The sequence below is a fragment of the Triturus cristatus genome, chromosome 3_1 (assembly GCF_964204655.1).
Source record: "Triturus cristatus chromosome 3_1, aTriCri1.1, whole genome shotgun sequence".
Classification (NCBI taxonomy): domain Eukaryota; kingdom Metazoa; phylum Chordata; class Amphibia; order Caudata; family Salamandridae; genus Triturus; species Triturus cristatus.
The window spans coordinates 736002527-736025624 of NC_140583.1; the positions used below are offsets into that span (position 1 = coordinate 736002527).

General features: G+C 43.4%; 1 protein-coding gene across 4 annotated transcripts in view; it reads left to right on the plus strand.

The window, feature by feature from the left end:
* The window catches only part of AP2A2 (adaptor related protein complex 2 subunit alpha 2), a 495736-nt gene that overhangs the window by 451926 nt on the left and 20712 nt on the right, over positions 1–23098 (plus strand). For all 4 annotated transcript variants that reach the window (XM_085644892.1, XM_085644893.1, XM_085644894.1 and 1 more), the window contains 3 exons: positions 5572–5654; positions 12103–12191; positions 20051–20175. In XM_085644892.1, coding sequence (XP_085501018.1) covers positions 5572–5654; positions 12103–12191; positions 20051–20175 — 297 coding nt within the window. The remainder of the gene's footprint in view (positions 1–5571; positions 5655–12102; positions 12192–20050; positions 20176–23098) is intronic.

A 23098-nucleotide genomic window follows, 5' to 3' on the forward strand; every position in this document is an offset into this window, starting at 1 on the left:
GATGCACTTTTAGAAATATTTGTCATGGTTTTTTTCCCCCATAAATACTTGTAATCCTTTCATTGTAAGAATGTGTTTATAGATCCAGTTATAGAAGGATTTGGATTATATGTAATTTCTCTTATGGCCTGGTTGCAGCTCGGTGGTGTAATGATGTTTGGTTACGTAGAATACCAAACTAACCACCCAATGTCCTCTGACTAGAACAATGCTCCATTAACTGGTTAATAGTTTAGTTACTTTGCCATTCTTCATACAGCCCCAATAAACTTCATAGTGATTGCCGTATTTAAAGACTCCACCACACCACCTACTTGTTTAAATAGATAATAAGCACTGGTCTACAGATGGCACTATGAACTTTTATTTGGAACACACCAGGAACATCTTTCAAAGGTCAACTACATGTAGACTTCTCATAATGGTCCCATCTAAACTGCCTTTTAAAATACAGCATTTCTCCATTCACTGCAATTACTTTCTGTAAAACATCCTCACAACCTACTTCACATTCCTATGTATTCTGCTCCATTTTAGATACCAGGCAGACTTCCCTATCAGTTTGTGTTTCTTGCGACTGGCATATACCCCTCTTTTTGTGTGGCTTCAAAGATGTTCTGGCAGTTCACACTGAAACCTTACATTAATCACCAACCAAGTCGTTCGGGGTTTATGGTATCTGACAAGAATAAACTATAATACACTCAAATCCTATGACGTGGCAGGAGCCTTCATACAAATGTTCTAGTGCCTCTCCGGTTATGGCGTACTGTTCCTATGTGGGCAGAAGTGAACTATACAAAAAACAATCCTATCGTAGCTGTCCTATCTGTGTGAGAGGCCCCTTGACCTTCTCTACACACACGTGTATGAATACCTGCCCGACTTGTGATTGATCTCTTTCAGATATGGTGCTTCACAGGTATGGCCTTAGTGGCACTCCGTTAATCACATGTCTTTTATGACTGTGCTCCATGCCACCGTAATATAAAAGTCCAGAAGAAATGTGAAATAATTTCTGACAGTCCCTAGATCTAAATTTCATTATATGTACATTTGCTTTCTACGTTACCTTTTCATGGGTAAATATACATCTCCATAAATCATCTTATTTGAAAGAGAATGTGTAATATAATTTTGCTAGTTGACACCATGGCCTCACATCATCCATGTTTTCTAGAACAGGGTTTTTTAGGCCTACATCAATGTTGTAAAGCTTATTACCATCTGTAATCATTTCATATCCAGTTTACTTAAACGTTATTATGAAAACTATATTTGGAGAATACAACAATATGGTACTCTTTTAACTTAACACAGTACTAACTTGATTGTTTCATTCTGTGGCGTCTTCAGAATATTATATTGGAAATAGTGTACTACTTTGGCCTTTTTCAACGTCTTCTGCACAAGACCCTGACATTTTCTGCTTTAGGGCTTCTCACTGCTACAGTGTCCTTGTAAGCCGCTCATAACGGCGACTTCACTCGAGGATGCTGTCCACCTCTCAGTGGGGTACAGATCTGTAGTGCGGTCTCTCAACTCTGCACCGCCACCATCTACCAAGACCAGGGGCACCTCCTGAATGTGTTGTTCAGAGAGGGTCATCATCGTTTCAGACCTCGCTCTGGGTGCACCGCTGTTTCTGGCACCAAGGGTCATCTGCAAGTCCACCTCACCAGACACTGGTAAAGGAGTCTTCCAAAGAAGGGGACCAACTATTGAGCTGGCAGCGAAATCACCCAGCCTGGTGCAGGATGGAACTGCTCACAGAAGATCTTTTCAACTTAAATGCAACACTGGCCAATGTTTCGCCTAATTTCTGCCTGTATGTGGCAATAGAACTAAGGTTTTTCCCTCATTGGAGTTGTTCATTGAGAAATGATCAGCAAGCAAATGGACACCTGATATTAGCACTGAAGGGTGTTCTCTTGCCATGATTTAAAAAAATAACATTTAGGGCCACAGGCAGTTTCAAAGCTCAAAAGCAAAAGAGGTATCTTTCCTTTACCCTGTCTAAAGCCATACATTTCAGACGAATATGTAGATTGTTGACTTAATATGGCAAAACCGCTTTGGATCATGAACTGGCGCATGGTGGAAAAATGTAATAGGCCTGGTTAACAGTGTAACAAAAAGTATTCATTAGTGTCAATAAAAAACAGAGTTCAATATTTATAATTAATTTTACATACGTTCCCCAACCATTGGAGTACTTAACACACAAAAAATAAAGTTTTTCACATAAGCACTAGGTATTACAGATTTCCATCTAACTATCCAATAATAATCAAAATGTGGAGAATATTATGAAACGGAAACCTTGTCTTTTAATTCATTTCTGCTAAACGTTCCAGCAGCAATAGAATTCCAAAAGAGTCTGGTTTCTATCAACAATCACACGGCTGTTAGTGAGAGGAACTGTTCTGCAACAATGATCAATTACAAAAAGTAAGGCAGACGGGGAATTTGCATAGTGTCATAAAAATGATTTGTCACAATTTAAACTGAAGTCATTGGAGTCCACTAGATCTAAGATTAATGTGTATACCTCCCATCTTTATTGCTATCACTATGAACATACACTTTGTTGACAGTCATTTTACAACTTGGTGTTTCTACTTTAGTACTCGTAGGCCTACCACGATGACACTCTTCAAATGTGGTTATTGTTGGGATTGAATACTCATTTAGGATCTACACTTAAATCTTAACAAGTGGCACAAAATCAATGCGTAATTCACTGCTTTGTCACCTCTAGCGTCATGAAAAATGATATTCACCAGGTTTTGGAGTGCGTTTAATAAACAAAATTTGAACATTTCTGCCAGCATTGTAAAGTTCAACTTTGGAATACGCATGCAAGCTATTATTAGGGTGCAAAGTCCAAGAGCTTCTTGTACCTCTCAACAAGTTGTTGAATACTTTCTGTAGCAGACTGAAAGCTGTGTGTGTGTGAATAGATTAAAAAATAAAATCCCATTCTTTCCTTTTTATTTTCACAAACTTCAGCTCCATAGGCACACACAGCATGTAAATATATTTCAAAGTAGATGCTGAATTAAGTATTTCTCTTATCTGAATAGGCCGTGATGAGATTTAAAATTGTACTGATGCATGGTCTATCTGAGATATTGCCGTGTGATATTGTTGTTCTTGCCAGTTTCAAACTGCAGTGCTTCAGTGATGTTCGGAACCATGTGGGCACGTCTGCTAGGTGACTTAGAACATCATTCAGCCCTGCCCAGAATTGTGTTAAGAAGGATTAGCCATCTTGTTCAAGCAGTATTTCGATAGAGGATCCTTTTCTTGGTTGCACTGAGAATTTATGCAAATCTCGTATTTCTGTTTTGGTCTTTCGGTGCTAAATCTCCTCGTAACGAACTACCTTAAATGCAAGAGAGACATTCAGGTGCTGATGGTATTTCTTAGAGTGATATACCTTGCTGAAAGATGCATATCTCCAAGGTACATAGATGTGGGGTTAAGAATAGTAAATCTAATATTAGATATTTATCCTTTACAATATTTGTGTATTCAGCATTTTTGCCCTAAAAGTTTAGCAGGTGAGATATTTTTGTTCTCATTAGTCTGACATACAACCTCGAGAATGCACATCCAGGCGCAAGTAGAATCCTATAGTCAGCAGTCTCTCCTCAGAAAGAGTGTTTATTTTGCCTTCCTAATTTGAAGCAGGTGCTTTCGAGGTAGTGTGTTCCAGGCTCTTTCTACGTTAGTTTGGATCATTAGTTACCAAACTTAAATAGACTTTCCTACACCATCACTCCTGCCCCACTCCAAATAGTGTAGTCAAGAAAACCAGCGATTGCCGTTTGACACCGAAAATGGTGTCTCATGTCTGGCTGGCCAGATCAACTGCTCATATATATTCCCGATTATCCCGCACTCTGGAACTTTATAGGTTATTAGGTTTTATTAACGGAGCCCAGTCTGTCACACCAACGCGTTTCGGACAGAACAGCCTTTCTCACGGTAGCTGGCACTACTTTTCGCAACTGTTTTATGTCATTTCCTGTGCTTTATTTGTAGTTCAACATTATTCAAAACAGAACACCTTGTGACAGTATCGTTTTGCAAACAGTGAACACATTGATGTTACATTTCACAAGTACCGGTTTTCAATTTTTCTAGTATCTAGTCACAATTATGCATGATGGCCATATATATTTCTTGCTCTAATGCATATTCAATGATTTAGGGACGTCCTGAGAGAATTTTCATCATCAAACAGGCAGTGTAGATTGAAATTGCCCTGGTACCTCCAGTATTAAAGCAAGTGTAGGAATTTACAGATAGCAGAGACAGTTTGTAGATGGGTAGCAGGTGGTCATAGAGGGTCCTGGCAGAGCCAGCATAGCTGCAGGAGTGGCTCGGCTAGAGACAGACTGAAGTTCCCCATGTATTAAGGCCAACAAAGACAGGGACATCACATTATGGTGGTATGTGTAGAGCATTTCATGGCTACGGGCCTGGATTTCTGCATCAAAAACCATGAAGTACACCCCTACCTGGTTGTTGCGTTCCTCCTCCTGCTACTTTCTTGCAGATACAAAATGTAGGTATAAGAAGTGGGATAAACCCTTCAGGGTAGCGGGCCATCATATCGGCAACTTAGTTTATTCAATCTTTGGTTCTGGCAAATAGCGGAACCTGCTTGTTTGCTAACCTCGACAACTAGAACCTCTCCCTTAGTCCATTAGGAATGGAGACTCCATGGGAGTGGAAGTTGTATTCATAAATACCCTAAAATAAATAAATAATGTGAACATATGTCATATTATTAGAAAACAGCAAGTGTGTGAAGCCCTGCATTTTCCATTTTTTCCATTTGAACTGAACAAGAAAGCTGTAAGGTAGTTGTGGTACCCATAACAATTAATAAAATTAGAGTTTACGACATCACCCATTATAAGGGCTACTACAAATCTCTTGTTCTGTGTGATGTCTTAAACTGATTTTGCATCCGTATACAGATGACCTATACCAAGTGGATTTCATGCATCTGGTAATTAGACAAGAATGGTTGTGGAATCCTGCCTTTTCTACTTATTCTCCCTATCCTGTATTTCACAAGGAAACAGTTCTTTTAAGAGCTAGGCCTGCATTCATTCTTCAAGTGGTTCAATACTTTAATCTACCAAACTTCTGATGTTATTTCCTAGGTTTCAGTTTGCCGTTAGGTTATCAATATTACTGAAATTAAATAAAAATGTTTACAGTGCCTTTCAAGGGACCATCAGGTAAATTGTCACGGTATCCTCACAGTCCAAGTAAACATAATTTTTCATGCTTTTTTGTGTAAAAGCAAAGAAAAGAACATCAATAGGAGAATCAGATCGTAAATGAAACACCATTGGTATTCACAGAAATGCCTGCTGTTGGGCTGCTAATGCAGTACACTGGCTTGCAACGTCTTTGGAAGAGGGAACTTCTGGTGCACGGTTTGTCTCTGCTTGCTGCATGTCACCCTCCGTCATTTGGCCTGGTGTCATCTTTGATACGACTGCCTGCAGTAAAGTCCTCTTACCCTTTTTTCAAATTTCCTCCTAGATTTGTGTGTAAAAATAATGGAGTTCTTTATGAAAATCAGCTGCTACAGATCGGTCTCAAGTCTGAGTTTCGTCAAAACCTGGGTAAGAGACACCAGCGTGTGCGTGGGTTGAGTGAATGCGTGTGTGTGTGCGCATGCGCATGCTTGTGGATTGAGGATATTTAATCCAGTGTTACTTTTGCTACCAGCTTTTTCTTTTAAAACGTTTCGTTTATGACAGTGCTTGCATTCAACATTGTATAAAAGTGTTTGTCTTTTTGAATTAATCCTCATATGCCCAAGTCTGTAGACCCATACCAGCTGAATGTAGTGCTAGACACTGCGTCAACAAAGCTACTGCAGTATTTCACACTGACTTTGGCCTCAGCAGACTTTCACTTGCAAAACCGTGTTTGAAAGTTTCACCCTGATTTTACTTTATTTCATATTCCATTAGCTTGGTTTATTGGGGTATATTGATTACCTTAGCTTTCCTGCTTAGAGTAGCAGATCTAGTGCCACACAACAGTGGGTACGTGCGAATTTCACACCCCCTTCCTCTGATGCACCAAGATCTGTTTTCCCCTCAGATGGCTCATGTCTTGTTAATATGGAACTTAAAGCATCTTTTTACTTTCATAACCTCATTAACTTCATAGTGATTACACAAGGGCAATTCAGAATTGTGTGTTTAATCTTTATTCTCCGTTTGGTATGTCCACACAATCTTCTGGTTGCTACACCAATAAGATCAGAAATAAACCCCTAGGCTCTTTGCGTTTTGCTCTCAGCGCATCTCCTTGAGGATTGGCCTTAGCTTTTTCACCAGAGTGAGGCATGTTTCCCCTTGAATTTCAGAAACTGTTGAGACCAGCTCTGTGTTTCCACTGTGGCAGACTCCCACATAATATTTTAAGGATTCTCTTTCAATCGCTCCACAGCATACTTCGGACTGCAGTTAAACCAGCACATGACTGCAAGTTGTTAACCTAATTTTACTACAGATGTCAGTATAGTTTTTTGATAAACGTCATCGTATCACTTTCTGCTTACCATCAAATAAGTATGTACAATCTTTAGGGTTGAGTGGAAAGGTGGGGTTGCGGGGTGTATCGGGGAGTCACAATCCAGTCAGTGTTTTTGCATTCCAGCTCGGGTACACACCCAACGTTAATTCTGCATTGTGACCGAGTGCGAGATGTATAAAACTTTATAGCACTTGCAAACCCTCTGATTTACGAAAAGAGAGAGTTTGTGACAGCTAAAATATAATTTATTATGTACTAAACCCATTTTAGGAATCAGTAACGTTTTACCAACTTCTAAAATGGGTTTGGATACGGATAGTAAATCACAATTTGGAAGTGGCATGTTTAGACTGTCCCTCCAAATTGCAATTCAATACTAATGATCTATTAATGATTTGCAGCTAACCAATGATAAGTTGACGACTCTTTAGTTGAAATGGTAACTGTTTAGCAAAGAGAAAGGTTCACCTGCAGTAGTCAATTGCCCAAAGAAAATAGCTTAAATTCACACACTACCAACAACATGAAAGTTGAGAATACAACACACAAACATTTTTAAAGCTAGTTAGAAAAATATGGGAGATTTAATGATCAGAAAGAGATACCAAAATTATTAAAATTGGATAAGAGAAACTAGAGATAAGAATCTTTATAAGTTAAAATAAAAGCGCCAAGAAAACACAAAATGCCAATGTAAAGTTACAGTTGACCAGGACCTAGGCACAGTTTTAGACAGACCATAATGAAGTGCAGGTAATGTAAGCCAAGCGAGTCGCACCGGTTACAGTTTTTACCATTTGACTTACAGGTTTTTAGACCCAAGTCATTTGAGCTTTCGCTGGTTTTCAGTTTTGGCACCAAAAGCTCCATGCAGGACAAAGCAAGTTTACGTAGCCATCAAGGTTGTTTTGCTGTTGGGTTAGATTGCTACCTCATATGCCTTGCAGCCATTTAACAGGGCAAGGCACACAATGACAGTATCAAAGTGCACAGTCATAAAATCAGAAAAAATATGGTCTATAAAAAGGTGAAAAACCAGAAGAGACAATGCAGAGAAGGCAAATTTGCTACACATAGACAGACCTGAAAGGCCCCAAGAGACCTATCTAAAGAGCTCAAAGGTCTCACGGCCTTATAAACACTCAATTATGCCATTAGCTCTGCTAAACCCCTTAATGGGGGTCTGTGGCTACACATCTACTCACTGAGACACAAGCCAACAAGAGTAGAATGTTATCTCTCTCTGTCTCACTGACAATGACTGTTAGATGAGGAACCATTCACAGAAAGAGAATGCGTTGTATTACACATACTGCCTCGCACCCATTGCATTTTTGGATTAATATTTATTACCAAACCAGTAGCTATCTGAAGATTGAGCACATTAGGCACCTTCATAAAAGGCTCAAACAAGAAACAACCTCTCAATTTTTAAAAATCCTTTGAGTGAAGCAGCCCTTGCATTCTCAATATTCGAAGTTTGCCTTCACCTCATTATCTTGAATCTCTCATGGCAGTTGTTCCTCCAAAAGCAGATGAAACCGCCAGTGATGTAAAAATTGAACAAAGGCTGGGAAATGTGACAGTTTCTCTGTTCATACACAATCCAATCAATTGAATTTGATTAATATGTTCCATTTACTGAATTTGTGTTATGCTTGGCTCATATACGAAAATCAATGGCTATCACCAGAAATTCCATCCATTTTTGTAAATCCTGAAACTAAAATCAATGAGTGAAAAAGTGGTATAGCTCTTCTGGATCAAAAATGGTTTACTGCTTATGAAAGACTATTTACTATTAAGGGTTAGAGGGTATGTCTCAATGTTGCCAAGATGGCCCAGAAACCATTTTATTTAATAGATTTGGACTGATGTCTGTGGCTATCCTTTCCCCATTGGATGGACAGATAACCCCTCCCCACCAATGTGCCACCCGCTCCAGAAAGACTATTTATGGAGCTTTGTGGATGTGGGTAGCAATTGTCAGGCTTGAGGGGAGGGGGGGTGGCGGTGCTCCCTCAACTTGAAAGCTCCCTGGTGGTCTAGAGGGGGGAAACCCTGTTTGATGATCACCCTATTGCAGCGATCCACTAATGAGAAGTACTGCTAGAAAGGGGAGATCTCCAAAGGTACCTCTCCTGTTGTGATTGGTGTCTGGGGGGCTGAGCTGTGCCCCCAAGCAACAATCACACTAAAACTAACCAGAGCCTAAAGGTTCCTGTTAGTTTCAGTTTCTAAAGCAGTTATGTCCGTGCACATAGCAGTGCTTAATTTGGGCAGGTGGTTGCTCACTGGAACTTATTATTGGGGACCACCACTTATTTTTTCTCAACAGATTTTGATTCAGAGCAAGGGAGAGAAAACACAAAAGAGGAAAGGAAGGAGGAAGAGACAGACAGAAAAACAGTGACATAGGAATAAAGCGAGGATGAACCTGCAAGTGTGAGATAAAAAGGTAGGGAGTGTATAGTGATGCATAAAAGAGGATTTAGGTGGAGAGAAGACTGCACAGCCTTGGTATTTGGCATCCTGACCATCGATATAACCTGCCTCAGGCTCCTTGGGACCAGCACTTATTCTTTTAAAAATGAAGTACTGGCACATGGAGCGTTGCACGTCACTGCTAACCAAAATAAACAAAAACATCTTGTCAAGGTAGTGGAGTTCAGCACACAAGGCTTACTTAAAGAAGTGCTGCGGTGGTAGAAGCGGAGATAGCACTTAACTAAAATATTCATTCAGTGTGTCACTGAAAAACAAACGCCCTAAGCAGCGATGAAAATAAAAACCAGAAGTGCTTAGTATCTTTTGGGATGGAGAGCCAAGCCCAAACATGTTAGTATCTTCTTAATGGTAGGTATTATGCTTTATTAAAACATGAGTCCATATGGCCAATGTTATCGAATTCAGGACTGTAGTCCTTGGATTTGGTGTAATCCTTTTTAGACAGAATATTGAAGACAAAATAGTGTTGGTTTCAGTTTGCAGTGATTTCTTTCAGGGATGTTCTCATGAATGTTCCCTGTACCCTTACCACGATGATCTAGACGTATGTGCCCAGGACCCTCTATCTGAAGCAAAGAAGAGCCCACTTGTCTGACGGGTATGTAAAACAACCCTTTATGCCCTGAGGGAGAGGTGTTATCAGTCAACGCTGCCCTCTGTGGTGGGCCAGTTACCTGAGCCTCTGGGCTAATGAAGGGACAGTGGCTTAGTTGCCAGTTCATCTTGGTGTGCTAGTTCACCTTAGGTGTCCCAGAGTTTTTGGTACATGGGTAGTGGCCTGTCACTTGAAACCCACCAGTCACTGTCGAGAGTTTCCAGCCGCAAAGTCACCTTGGGTCCAGGGACAATAGAAAGTCAGCTGGACAGTTCTCTTTTATTCTAGACAACAGTATCTTGACTGGGTATTTATACCGCAATGTCTCCGAAACTGCTTGGCCTCGCAAAGTTATTCCAAGCATCCAGAACTCAGTGTAGCTTCCAGGTAATGGCATGGGACCACGCTGCTGATCGTTGTCTATCTTCCTTACAACTTCCAGGGACAGTTGGAAAGACTGGTACATGTCCCCTACAAGTAAAGAAAGGGTTGTGAGTTTGAACAGACTCCTCTTTCTCGACGGCTGATGGCACGTATGCCTCTCTTGGATGCAGATGGTCTTGTGAATGTTTCCTGGGAAGCAGTCCGGGATGATCTTTTGTTTCGAAGGCAGTCTGCTTCTCAGGACTTTTGCATACAGCTGCTTCCAGGCAGCTGGGCCTTTGCGGTCATATCCCATGTCACTTCCTCCTGGCAGCTTCACTCCAGCTCACAGTGCAGGCAGGCAAGTTCTTCTTTCTCTTGAAAGTTTCTAGTATAGCATCTCATCAGATCTTCCTGATTTAGTCTCAGTCTGTAAGGATGGTGGAGGCTCAGCAGCATTCCTAGTCCTGATTAGGTTGTCCTGTCTCCTTGTGCTGAACTAAGCCCTGACTGAGGAGACCAATGCTTATCCTCCTCTGGTGGCCAGACTTGTCCAATCCAGTGAGGTTGCACCTTTTCAGGTTTACAGTGTCCCTCCAAACAGGGACACGCGTGCTTCTTATGCGATCATCTTGTGGGGTATGCATTCAGGTTTCCCTCATGGACCATTTCGGATGATCTATGTGGATGTGGAATGGCAGAGAGGTCAATTACCAGGGGATTTGATATTTTAGTGGGGAAACAGGAGGGATAGATTTCACTTATGAAGAGGACTATTTGAAAGGGTTCAGGTCGGATACCTCCCAATACCCCCTCCCTCCTGAAGACACACAACTGTTTTGGGTAAGGAAACAGATGAGACATACTTGCATGCACTCAAGTCCGAGTAGCCATTGGCAGCCAATCATAAAGGTGACTACCATCTTGTGCAATACACAAGTAGTCCAGGCAAACATGAAAGCACACACAATCTCTTACATTCAGTTACAGAAACGTTGCATATCTCTGACATCATGAAGGCAAAGGCCCTGTGGGACTTTCCTCAGGCGGAGTCTGTAATCAATCCTCCTACAGTACAGGGAAAAAGGTATGTGCCCATGACTGTTCTCACACTGCCACAACTGACTGCTTCATTATTTCTGTAGAGGAAACAGGAGTGACCACTGGATGCCCCCTCGACAACAGAGTCCGGATGTGGTGTGACAGTCAGTGAACAGGTGTTCCTACAGCGAGCTTCATGGTTGATGATTGTCTTTCTGACGGGGGTGAGGGAGATCGCCTATGGCCAGGCAAAAACAATTTATATTGGCAGGGCGGCATAGCTTTCCAAACCCTCACATAGGACTGCTTTCAAGCAACATTTGTCATCTTAAATCTCAGCATTTGGTGGTATGACATCCAGCGTTTAGAGTTTTTTTTTGTTTTTTTGTAGGAGTTTTTTTATATATATCGCGCACACTCAACCGGAAGGTATCGGAGCTCTTTACACGAGCACCAGTTGCATTACAGACTGACAGATTCATTTTTTGTGAGGCACGGGGAGATGAAGTGATTTGCCCAAAATCACAGTATGTTGAGCGCCCCTGCCAAGACTCTAACCCAGTTCCCCAGCTTCGAGGTCGACCGCTCTAGCCGTTGGGCCACATCCTCTCTCCTATTCAAAGGCTGGCTCTTTACATGTTGCTCTTGCACAGTTTTTGACTGATAGACCAGAAGGAATCCTCTTCAGCACCTCTTTGACTGCTGCTAAAACAAGTGTAGTAATCATCTCATCTGACCCACAGTTTGTGTTGCCTGACAGGTATACCTTGTGTAGAACAAACTGGAAATTCGCTAGTTTATGGGTAAATGCTGTCTGAAGGGCCTAAAGGCACAAGGCAGAATTTCAGAGATGGTATCGGAAGTGTGTATGCTTGAACTTCAGTTTTTGCTGGCATGGATTGTCTCACCTCTTCCTTTAAATTCAAAGAGTTGTGACTATGGAAGTTGCTGCTTCATATTTGACTACTGACTTTTTATGCCTGCTATTGTTACCCTGAGATTTTGTTTTCCCTCAGGGCGGATGCTGATATTTTACGGTAACAAGACTTCTACGCAGTTCCTAAACTTCACCCCAACGCTTATTTGTTCTGATGATCTACGGTCTAATATCCTTTTCTGGAACTGTGCATGCTTCTGCTTGCTGCATAACCACATATATGTATGCTTAATAGAGTGCAATGATAATCATTCTTTGGGTGTGCTCTCAGGTTGTAGGTGAGATTCTTAATATGTACGTGTTTTTTAATTCTGATATTGTCCATAGTTATAAGGCCTATTACGGGCTTCAGATGTTTTACTTTTAAAGTGAAGATTGCATAACTAAATCGCTTAGAGGCATCAAAGAAGCATACACTGCAATGATCCATGAATACAGTCTTACACCACAGGAGAGTTTTGTGAGAACATGAGAGACCGATCAAGACAAAACCAGAACATCGGCAGATGGAATGTCCGAAAGTGAGCATGGATAGGAGGCATGCTATAGTGTTGGTTGCAGGATAGAACCGGTGGGTCTTGTACTGCATCAGAGACTGGGAATGTCGTTTATTGCTAAACAAGTTTCTCCAAAGGTGAGGGCTGCCCACGTTGGAATAAAATAACCTTCAGTGGCTGCTGTTTATACAATTGGTTTTGCGCCCATTACTATTGATATTACGATCTGAGCGTAGACTACATGCTGGGGTGTATTGTACAATGTATTTTCTTCCAGGTATTTAAAGGGCAAGCCTTTGATGCACTCCTAAGTGAAGGGGAGACATTTAAAGGTGATTCTGTCCTTGGCTTGAGCCAGTGAAGAATTTTGAGGTGTGCAGATATATGATTGTACTTATTTAAGTTGAAAATAAATTTGCAGCTTCTACATCATTTGAAATCTTTTAATTTGTCAGCCATTGCAGTGCAGTACTTTAGCTTTCAGCTAGGCAGGGCCCCAACTGCCACGCTGAGAGGTGGGAATGAAATGGGGAGTCATTTTTTAGGGCTTGCGTCCTGCGTTGCACGGCGCAGCAGTGCTCGCGCAGGCGAGAGTCCTTTTGTCCGGGGTTCTGAAATGGACCCTGGAATTGTACACGCTCGTGCGTGTGTTTTTACTTTTGTGGCCTGCTATTGGCCTTTGCCTACGTGTTCGTTTTTAAAATAGCACACAATAGGATAAAGGCGGGCGCATTGCTCCGCCCATGGCCTATTGGTGTCTATTACGCGCATTCCTGCCATATGGTTTCAATTATCGTGCCCAGACACGGGCGCGATTATTGAAACCATATGGCGCGCGCGCACCACTCGTTTGATTATGTGCACATCTCGTCCGTGTTCTGGAGGGCGGGTTCAATATTGAAGTGCACTGGTGCGAAACGTCTGTCAGGTGTTTAGTATCAGGAATGGTTCTTAGTTCGTGCCAAAAACGCTTACACGTATAATTGTGCTTTGCAATTTAAGGACACATTTTAACTAAAGCTGACACGGCATAAGAACGTTTTGCTTCCTACAACAAACTGATGAGATTTATTTGTGAAAATACTCTCTACTCTCTAAATGAGCGGGCACTTCATCGTCAGACACGTCAGTGTGTTCCAGGGAATGGTGTCTTCCGACGGCTAAAGAACAAACAGACCATCAATCACAGAGGTACAGAGAAGAGCAAACACAGAAGAGATGCGTGGGCTGAAATCTCCCGGCATTGAGAAATCGGAGACTACTAATGAGGGGTCAACGAAGGATCTGGGTTCTGGCCCAAGCAGGAAAAGTAGTCAAGCCTTAATAAATGACTTTTAGGTCAGACGGTGCCTGTCTGACAATCAAAGCAATATCTTTCTAAAATCCCATCAACGTGTTAGTTATGGTCATTGCTACGGAGAAACGAAAAGTATTTCACCAGTGATAATACTAAAGGGTTGCATGTGTATTTGCCACTGAATAGCATTATTAATTTTACAAATAAGAAAGAACATAGGAAACAAGATAGAAGCAAGAAGTTTGGGGTGAAAACGACACCAAATGTAAAGATGTGCAAGGCAAACCTCCTACCAATAGATATAAAAGTTGCCCTGCAAAAAATAAACTGCAGTTTATTAAATGTTTCTGGCTACAGCCGAGGGAGGAGGGAGGTAGGTTACTACCACCAACCAATAAACCATGAACTCCAAAAACAAACCAATAACATTACACATACTCTATACTGGCAACCCAAGACTATAAGGTCTGGTCTGAAACACTACTAGCATGTTGCCTGACCAGTGCAATAACATGCTTTTGCAATGCAATAGGTCTTGCATTTAGACGTGTTTAAGCTATTGGCATTGTAAATGACAATGCTTTTTATTTATGTTTTAAAAACAAAAATAAAAGGTGTTGTCATTTGCAATGTCAATAGCTCAAACTTGCGTGAATGCGAGACCTATTGCATTGCAAATGCTTGTTTAAAGTTTGACTTGATGGAAAGGTTACTTAATACCTGTTCCTACTTGAAAGTTGATGCTGATGTTAGCATTCCGTATGACTCCTAAACTGCATGCTTTATTTTTGATGGGGACGACCCCCCCTCCCACCCCCTCCCCTCAAAGAGTGGACAGAGAGCACAAAGTATCTGTGTTTTTGCAGATGTGTATTGGACCCACCACTAGAATTTCAGTTTTTGAACATGTTTCAGTACTAATAGTCCTCTTATTATGGTGTCCGATTGGGTTAGGTGATTGGTTAGCTTGAGAGAAATGTGGCTGTCGTTCTCATAAAAGTTGACTGAGCCATGATGAGAGAGAAGCCAGTCTATTGGAGGTGTGACATAAATGTTGCACAGAGCGATTGAGCAGGGATTCTTAACTCCTAATCTACAGGAGTCATTGTAAGACAAACCGTGTCATTGGTTGTATGGACCTTTGTTGGCCAACACGAAGAGGTGACATAGAGCTAGCATTTACATTTATTGCCTTAAACTGTGAAACTAGTAGGCTCCAGAGGAAATGAGAAAGAGAGTTGAGGTAAACTTAGAGTTTTACTAACAAATTAGTAAGATCTAGTCATTTTTATAATGATTTTAAATCTTAAATTTAAACATACAAATTTAAATTGTTTAGAAGCTGATATTACAGTATAAGCAAAAACATCACTGGTACAAAAATTATATAAAGACTACAGAACATCCAGAAAGTACGTTCCATAAAGGAAAACCATTAATCTGAATTAAGAAATAGTAGGTCGTGAAAAAGGGCATTTGGTTAAGCAATTAAGTAAGGTGTTGGCTTCAGAACACCAAATAAAGGTTACTGATGAGAGAATAAGAATGCTCAAGCATGAAGCCTTTGCACTCAAACTGTGGAACTTTGTAGAGAGGAGAGCTTTCCTCAATTCGAAGTAAGCAAGCATCTCTCTAGTCTGCAAGAGACCACAAGAAAGGGTGTCCAGGAGTCCGAGCATCGTTAGTCCAAGGAATAAACAAATCTAATTCAACTAAACTCTAGCTGCAACATTTCAACTTTTCCACACAGAAATGTGAGAAAATTATTTTTTTTCAGCAAAATTTGAGGGTTACAAGGGATTCTGGCAGGGGCTGCTCCTCCAACTAGGGCGATGGAGCATCGCCCCACTGCTTTCTCGCAGTGCGAGAAGCAGAAACAAAAAATGGTAATAACTACCATTTTATGTTTCGGCTTCTCCCACTGTGAGAAAGCAGAAGGGTTTGGTTGCGGGTGGATGGGTCTCCTCTGCGAGCAGCGTAGGAGTGGCGCGCCCACTTCTGATTGCTCATGACTGGTTTGGTCGGCCCTCTGGGGCTGCCCAAACCAGTCATGCGCACTCTGCCCTTTCTCTGTGCAGGCTGCAATGCAGCCTACATGGAGAAAATGGCCTCCCCGTAAACCCCTGGCTGGGCAGCGTCCCCACCAATCAGAACGCTGCCCTTGTAGTGTGATTGGCCGAGGGGACAGAGGCTGCCTGCTTCCTGTTCCTGCCGGAAGCTGGAGTCCAGAGAGCAGAAGCAGGCACCAAGATAACGTGGGAACCGGCCTGCGGACAGGTACTTCATTTTTTATTTATTATTAAATATATTCATCCTCCCCCGCACCCCCACCTGTGCTACTCCCTGCACCCCACCCGCCCTACCGCCCACCCACGCTCCCCCCAGCTCCCCCAACCTTGCTCCTCCCCGCTTCCCCACCCAGGCTCCCACCGGCCCCCCACTTGCACTACCCGTTTCCCCCCCACCCGCGATTAATTCCGGCGGCGACTGGATTCTGGGTAGGAAAACGCTGGGGGTGCCATGCAAGTCGCACTTCCCTGGACTCCTCCAGTTTTCTAGTGTTCAGAAATGTGTGAGTTTGGTAGGTTTTCCTAGATGGATGCAGAGCCCGGGACCAAAAACACAGGTGCCGCCATTGCAAAACCAGGTCGTTTTGTGATCATTTTGATGTCTCCACAATATGTTTTGGGCCCTTCCCTGCCCCGGGTACTTGGCCCACCCAGACCTTGAGGTACCATTTTTATTGGGAGACCTGGGTGAATGCTGGGTGGTAGGAAATTTGTGTCAGCCCGGTGATTCCACAACTTTGCCACACAGCAATGTGAGAAAAATTAGATTTTTTTTCCCAGCGAAATTTGAGGTTTGCAGGGGATTCTGGTAGGAAAACGGGGGATCCATGCAAGTCTAACCAGTGTCTAGTTTTCAGGGATTGGTAGGTTTCCCTCCATGGTTGCAGAGCCCTGGATCAAAAACACAGGTAACTCCTTCGCAAAACAAGGTCCTTTTTATCGGGAGACTTGGGGGAATGCTGGGTGGTGGAAATTTGTGGCTCCCCTTAGATTCCAGAACTTTCAGTCACTTTTTATTTTTTATACAAAGTTTGTGGTTTGGAAGGGCTTCTGGATAGCAGAACCCTTCCTGAATTCCCCTGGATGTCTAGTTTTAAAAAATGCATAGGTTTGCTAGGTTTCCTTAGGTGCTGGCAGAGCTAGAGTCCAAAATCCACAGCTAGGCACATTCTGAAAAAAGGGTCAGTTTTCACTGGAAAATTTGATGTGTCCATGTTGCATTTTGGGCCAATTCCTGTTGAGGGTACTAGGCCTACCCACACAAGTGAGGTGCCATCTGTATCAGGAGACTTTGGGAATGAGAGGTGGGTGGAATTCTGTGGGTACACACAGATTCCAGAACTTTCTTTCACAGAAATGTGAGGAAAATGTTGGTTTTGTGGACAAAGTTTGAGGTCTGCAAGGGATTCTGGGTAGCAGAACCTGGTGAGAGCCAAACAAGACACCCCATCCTGGGATCCCCTGGTTGTCTAGTTTTAAAAAATGTATAGGTTTGCTAGGTTTCCTTAGATGCCAGCAGAGCCAGAGTCCAAAATCCACAGCTCGGCACTTTGTGAAAAAAGGGTCTATTTCACTGAAAAAATGTGTGTTTCCTGTCGCAGTTACTGGGCTTACCCACACAAGTGATGTACCATTTTTATCGGGAGACTTAAGGAAACACAGAAAAGTAGAACAAGTGTTATTACCAATTGACTTTCTTTGCATTTCTGCCTTCCAAATGTGTGTAAATGCTTGTATGAGTACCCACAATTTCTGAGATGTGTAAATAACCACTGCTTCTAAACGACATATTTTGTTCCCATTTCAGAAATATATAGGTTTCCTTGGTACCTATTTTTCATTCTTTATATTTGACCAAATACATTTCTATATACCAGGTTCACAATGAAAAACTTTTGCAAGACGCAGCACAGTTATTGGCTCTGGAAATCTCGGGTTCTTGGTGAACCTATAAGTCCTATATATCCCTGCAACCAAAAGGGTCCAGCGGACGTAATGGCATATTGATTTTTGATTTCAATTGTTAGTTTCTATAGCAAAACCTTGAAGGATTTACACAAATGACCCCTTGCTGAATTCAGAATTTTCTCCACTTTTCAGAAATATATTGTTTTCCGGAATCCATTATTGCTTTCACACCCATTTCTAACACTAACTGGAAGGAGGTTGAAAGCACAAAAAAATAGGAAAAATTGGCTATGTCCCTGTAAAATGCCAAGACTGTGTAGAAAATTCGGTTTTCTGACAAAAGTCTGCCTGTTCCTGAAATCTGGGACGAGGCAGAGTTTCGCACCACAAACCCTTTGTTGATACCTTTTGCAGGGAAAAAAACAGATGCTTTCTTCTGCAACACTGTTTTCCCATTATTCTGAAAAAAAAACTAAAGGTGTATTTTGCCCAATTTCTCTTCCCCTCCAGGGGAATCCACAATTCCTGGGTTCCTTTTAGAATCCTGAAGATTTTGGAAGAAAATGACGGAAATTTGGTGTGGATACCTTATGTGGACAAAAAGTTACAGGGGCTAAGAGCGAATTACCCCAAATAGCCTAAAAAAGGGCTTAGCACGGGGTGAAAGGCCTAGCAGCAAAGGGGTTAATGAGATCTGTGGGGTTTAATGTTCCGTTTTTGGGGGGTAGGATTAAGTAAGTGATGAGTGTGTTGCAGTCAGTAAGGCTTCTGTTTCTGAACAGTAACATCTATAGGGATAGTGATTCAGCGTGTATTGTAGCAGAGGCATGGTTGTCTAATCTTTCACTGGTCTATGGAAGGGGAAGCACATTGTCTCATGTAACCTCAGAGAAACTGAACTCTTCTGAAGTATTGTCTTCAGAATGTTGAATTGAAGAAGTTGAGTTTTTAATCCCGATTTTTCCCTGGGCTCCAACATTGCAGCTGTTTAACGTAACAGGAGGTGACCAGATACAGTCATCTGTCCAATTGTGTTTCGGTGCAAAAGAGCATTGTTGTGCTTATGTTCAAATCTCTAAATGTTTTGGTTATGTGTGTGCATGTATGGTTACATATATATTATTTGTACTGCCTATAGTTGGCCGCATGGTCTGGTCTATGACCCATTGTACTCTTTTTGGTACCGCTGTACCCGCTCTCCATTTTAAAAAAAACTTAAATGGGGGTCCCATTCGGATCACGTCAAGTGGCCCTGTGGATCAGTGTGTACCCACCCTTCCCGAGTTTTTTCTTTTCTTTCAAGACTTGGAGACCGAGTCCTGTAATGATGGCCACAACATTTTGTTCGAAGTTGCAGTCAGCCAATCAGATCACCTGGTACTGCAGTACCAAAATGGCAGACAGGAGAAAAAGCTCCCTTGACCAATCAGAAGGCCATTTTTTTTTCTTTCTCAGTGCGTTGAAATACAAAAACAAAAAATAGCCATTGGAGTACCTTACAAAGAGCAGACCTTTGGCTTTGCCAATGCTTTTTACTTTTTTGCAGTGGAGCCAATCGTTTCATCTGCTATGGTGATGTTTTTAGTGAGCTCGTATGTCTGGTGAGAAATTGGGGAAATTCGCTATATGAAGCTTACTGTGTCTGGTGAAAGATTTGGTACATTTGCAAAGTGAAGCTTACTGTCCAGGATGCTTGTTCCAATGCAATATTGCTGACTTTGTGCCTTTTAATGTGCAAATTCATCTCCAAACGGATGCCACAGTCGTGCTACAGCAGGGCATTTTTCCCATGGGTAGTGTATGATGTGATGTTTTGCTTGGGTTCTTATTATGCTTTTTAAGTTGAACTATTATTTTAAAGCACATTTTCTTCACTTTCTATGGTGATCAGGTTTGTCTAACCCAGCCCAGTTTCTGCATGCAATTAGGAAGTATGCTTGTAGCATAGGACAGAGGGCTATGTTTTTCTCATGATGCGTAGTAGGCTATACTTGTCTGATTGTGTGCTGAATATGAAATAGACCGGTCAGGCTAGAAACCTGATTTTGATCTGGTCTATATTCATTTAGGTAGCTTGCCCTGCGGCAATGACAACTCATGCAAGAGCCCTGCCCCTTAAGAGAGCTTATTCTAATGCAAACCACATCACCACTGACTTGCTATTTACTGATCCGTATGATCTACCTTGCTAGACTTTGCAGAATTCAGACTGTCCAAACAAAGAGATTTATTGCAGTCATTCCTTAACTGTTCTCAAATCTGAACCTTCAAACGAAGCCAGTGGATCCCACAGTGGATGGTGGTGCCCAGGTGCAGCAAGTTGTGAATATTGAGTGCATATCAGACTTTTCAGAAGCCCCTGTCTTGAATATACAGTTCAGGTAATACCTTTGTCTGCTGTGATAAATGCTCCTGTTTCTATCTCATGCTAAAACGTTACGAACCCGAAAGTATTCAAACTGATGTATTGCTTCGGATGATCTGGGTGTACACTTCTTGGGGAAGAGGAGCATGGTTTGAGAGCTCAGAGCCACCTTTCCTGGTGATACGAGTCATATATGGCTGAGTTGCCTTACTGTTCTACTTCTCCAGACTTAGAGAATTTACAGCGGGTGTATTGTGATTTGAGGGGCCCTTGTAATACATTTGCTGTTGTCAAATTTAATATATGTGCCACTCCACTACCCTTCTTACGTTTGGGCCCAGTGGCGCTATAATGCCATTTCATTTCATATCTGGTGTACATGTACAAGATTTCTTAAGAGATGGATTCCCTGCTTGGTATATTTGACACCCTTTCTGAAACATTGATATCTCTGGGTGCTACCATTAATTGTAATTTCCCAAAGCAAAAATGTCATTTGTCGCACTGGTCATCATCGAAAATGCTTGACTTCGAGTGTCTATACTGAAGAGCTCAACAAAGCAGAAGTATGTTTCTAAATGAATGAAATAAGTCCTTATGTTATTTTAGAGTGAACATGTGTAGCCACCAGAGAGCTTTGTATTACAAAGCACATAGACTAATATTACCTGTAAAATGCCTTTTGCAGCATCAAATTATTCTAGATTTGCATGCCTTGCTCAAGTCCACAATCTAGTGGTTTGTTTCAGAGGTATCTTATTTGATAAAAGGTTCTTGGTGGTTGAGAGGGGTCGACATATGTGGAGCTGCTGTATGACATTGAGTGTAATAACACAGTGCTGTTGTGCGTGCCCACCAAATTAGATTTTTATTTCCTACTGATGGATCGATTGAACTCCCGGTTTTGCAGAGGCCGCCGTTCCTCCCCGAAGGGGGGGAGAGGCTCAGGGGCCGGCGCCATAAGGTGGCAGAAAAACCGGTTCTGGGCGCCTCCGGCGACCGGAAGCGGCAAGCGGTAGCCCCTCCTGCCCGCAGGCTAGCTTGGTGGCGACCAACCAACCCCCACCCCCCCCCCCCCCCTCGTCCAATGGGGGGGCGATGCAGGATACAAACCCCCCAATGGGGGTGCATGCCCAGAACGGCGGGAAGAAAATAGGGAAATATAAGGAACCGCTCTCCCAAGCAGCTCCTAACTTCGTGGAGCTGGGAGAGCGGCGCACCGACGTGGTTTTCCTGCAAGAAGGACGGAGTTCTGCCTGGTCGAAGGACGAAGTGCTGCCTGGACGAACGACGAAGTGCTGCGCGAGGAAGCGGCGACCAGGCGTAGGTCAAAGACTGCGGTAACCAGGCGCGCCCCTCTCCGAGTTGGCGGAACTCCCGGGTGGCGACCCCGCAGGATCTAGGGTCTCGGGTCGTTGGCAGGTGTGGAGAGGTTCCGTCGACACAAGCGCCCCTCAGCAACCAGCGCCGGGCGAAGACAGTCACGCTCCCGCTCCCCAAGGCCTGCATTCGGCACTGCCGGAGTCCCAGGGCTCCCTCGAGCCACCCGGAGGACGTTGCGATCCTACCGCCACCACCGGAACGATCTTACCGTGGCACGCTCTTGCTCCCGTGACCGTGAGGATCAGCTCCTTACCCTGGCATCGGCGCAGGCGCACTAGTCGCGGGTGCGCCCAGCGGAACGCGAACGTTGTATTTGCGTACGTTTTGCCGGGACCGGGGAGTGTTCTTCCTGCTTAAAGAGACAGTGAACCACTGACGGCAACATCGCATGGGCTGGTCTCGTTTAGACCAAACGCTTGCTTAAAAAACCTGTGCAGCGAGAAAGCCGGCGATCAGTGGCTTGGGGGCAAACTTGGCCTCGGATTTGGAGAAAGGGCCGTTGTTGAGACTGAGGGGGTGAGTGAACGGGCGCACCCGGCCCGGTCTTTGAGGGCAATGACAATTGGCAGAAAGGCTGAAATAACGTAGTTGGAGACGAGGCGATAAAAAAAAAAAAAAGAAAAGAAAGAGCGTCATTTGGTGCATCGGCAAGCGGCAGCACCCCGCCAACAACGATTGGCAGAGGGGCAACCTGAGGAGATTACAGAGCTCCTGAAGCGCATCAGGGAGGCAGCGGAGGTCCATGGCAAGGAATGGCTGAAGCCACATTTGGGCCAGGACGGAGGAGAAAGAATAGAGGCCCCAGCAACGGATGACGCTGGCCCACCATCGCCCAAGAAGCATAAGACGGCAGCACCAGGGACGGCTGCACCAGGGCAGGCTCAGAGGAAGGTCCCCAGGAAGAAGCCGCAAAGAAGGAACCCACCATCAAGGGGCGCACCAGCAGGCGACGGCAGTGGAGACCCCAGCAGAGCAACAGGCGGTGAGCATATAACGACCATTGTGCAAGAATGTGTAAAATCAATGGCGCCGCTATTGCTCAAAGGTTTCGGGCAGGGGGCCGGGGAAGCAGGGGCGCAGCGCGCAGATGACGTGTCCGGCTTGCCATGGCACTTGATAGATCCCGGGTGGGTGCGGCAAGCTAGACTACATGGACAAGGAGGACAGAGTAGCCAGGGCAGTGTGGGGTCACCTCTGGCGGCATGGGGATACACGGGTGGTGTAAGCGGCCCAACGAGCGAGGCACCAGCTGCAGAGGGCTACAGCAGGCCATCCCCTGGCCCTGCGTCCCTGACAACCAGAGCTACGGGCTTGGCAAGTCTTATCCCTGTGGCGGTCAAAGAAAGGTTATGGCGCAAAGAGTTCATAGACATTTTTTCCTTGCTAGAGGTGCAAATGGAAGGGTTGGACCTCACAGCCTGCGATAGGAAAGAGGAAGACAAGAGGGAGAGGCGCGGCGCCAGGAAGGAGCGAAACTTTGACAATTGGTTGGATGCATTTAGAATTATGGCGTGCATCATTGTAGAAAAGTTTCCGCGCTGTGCAGCAGATTTATG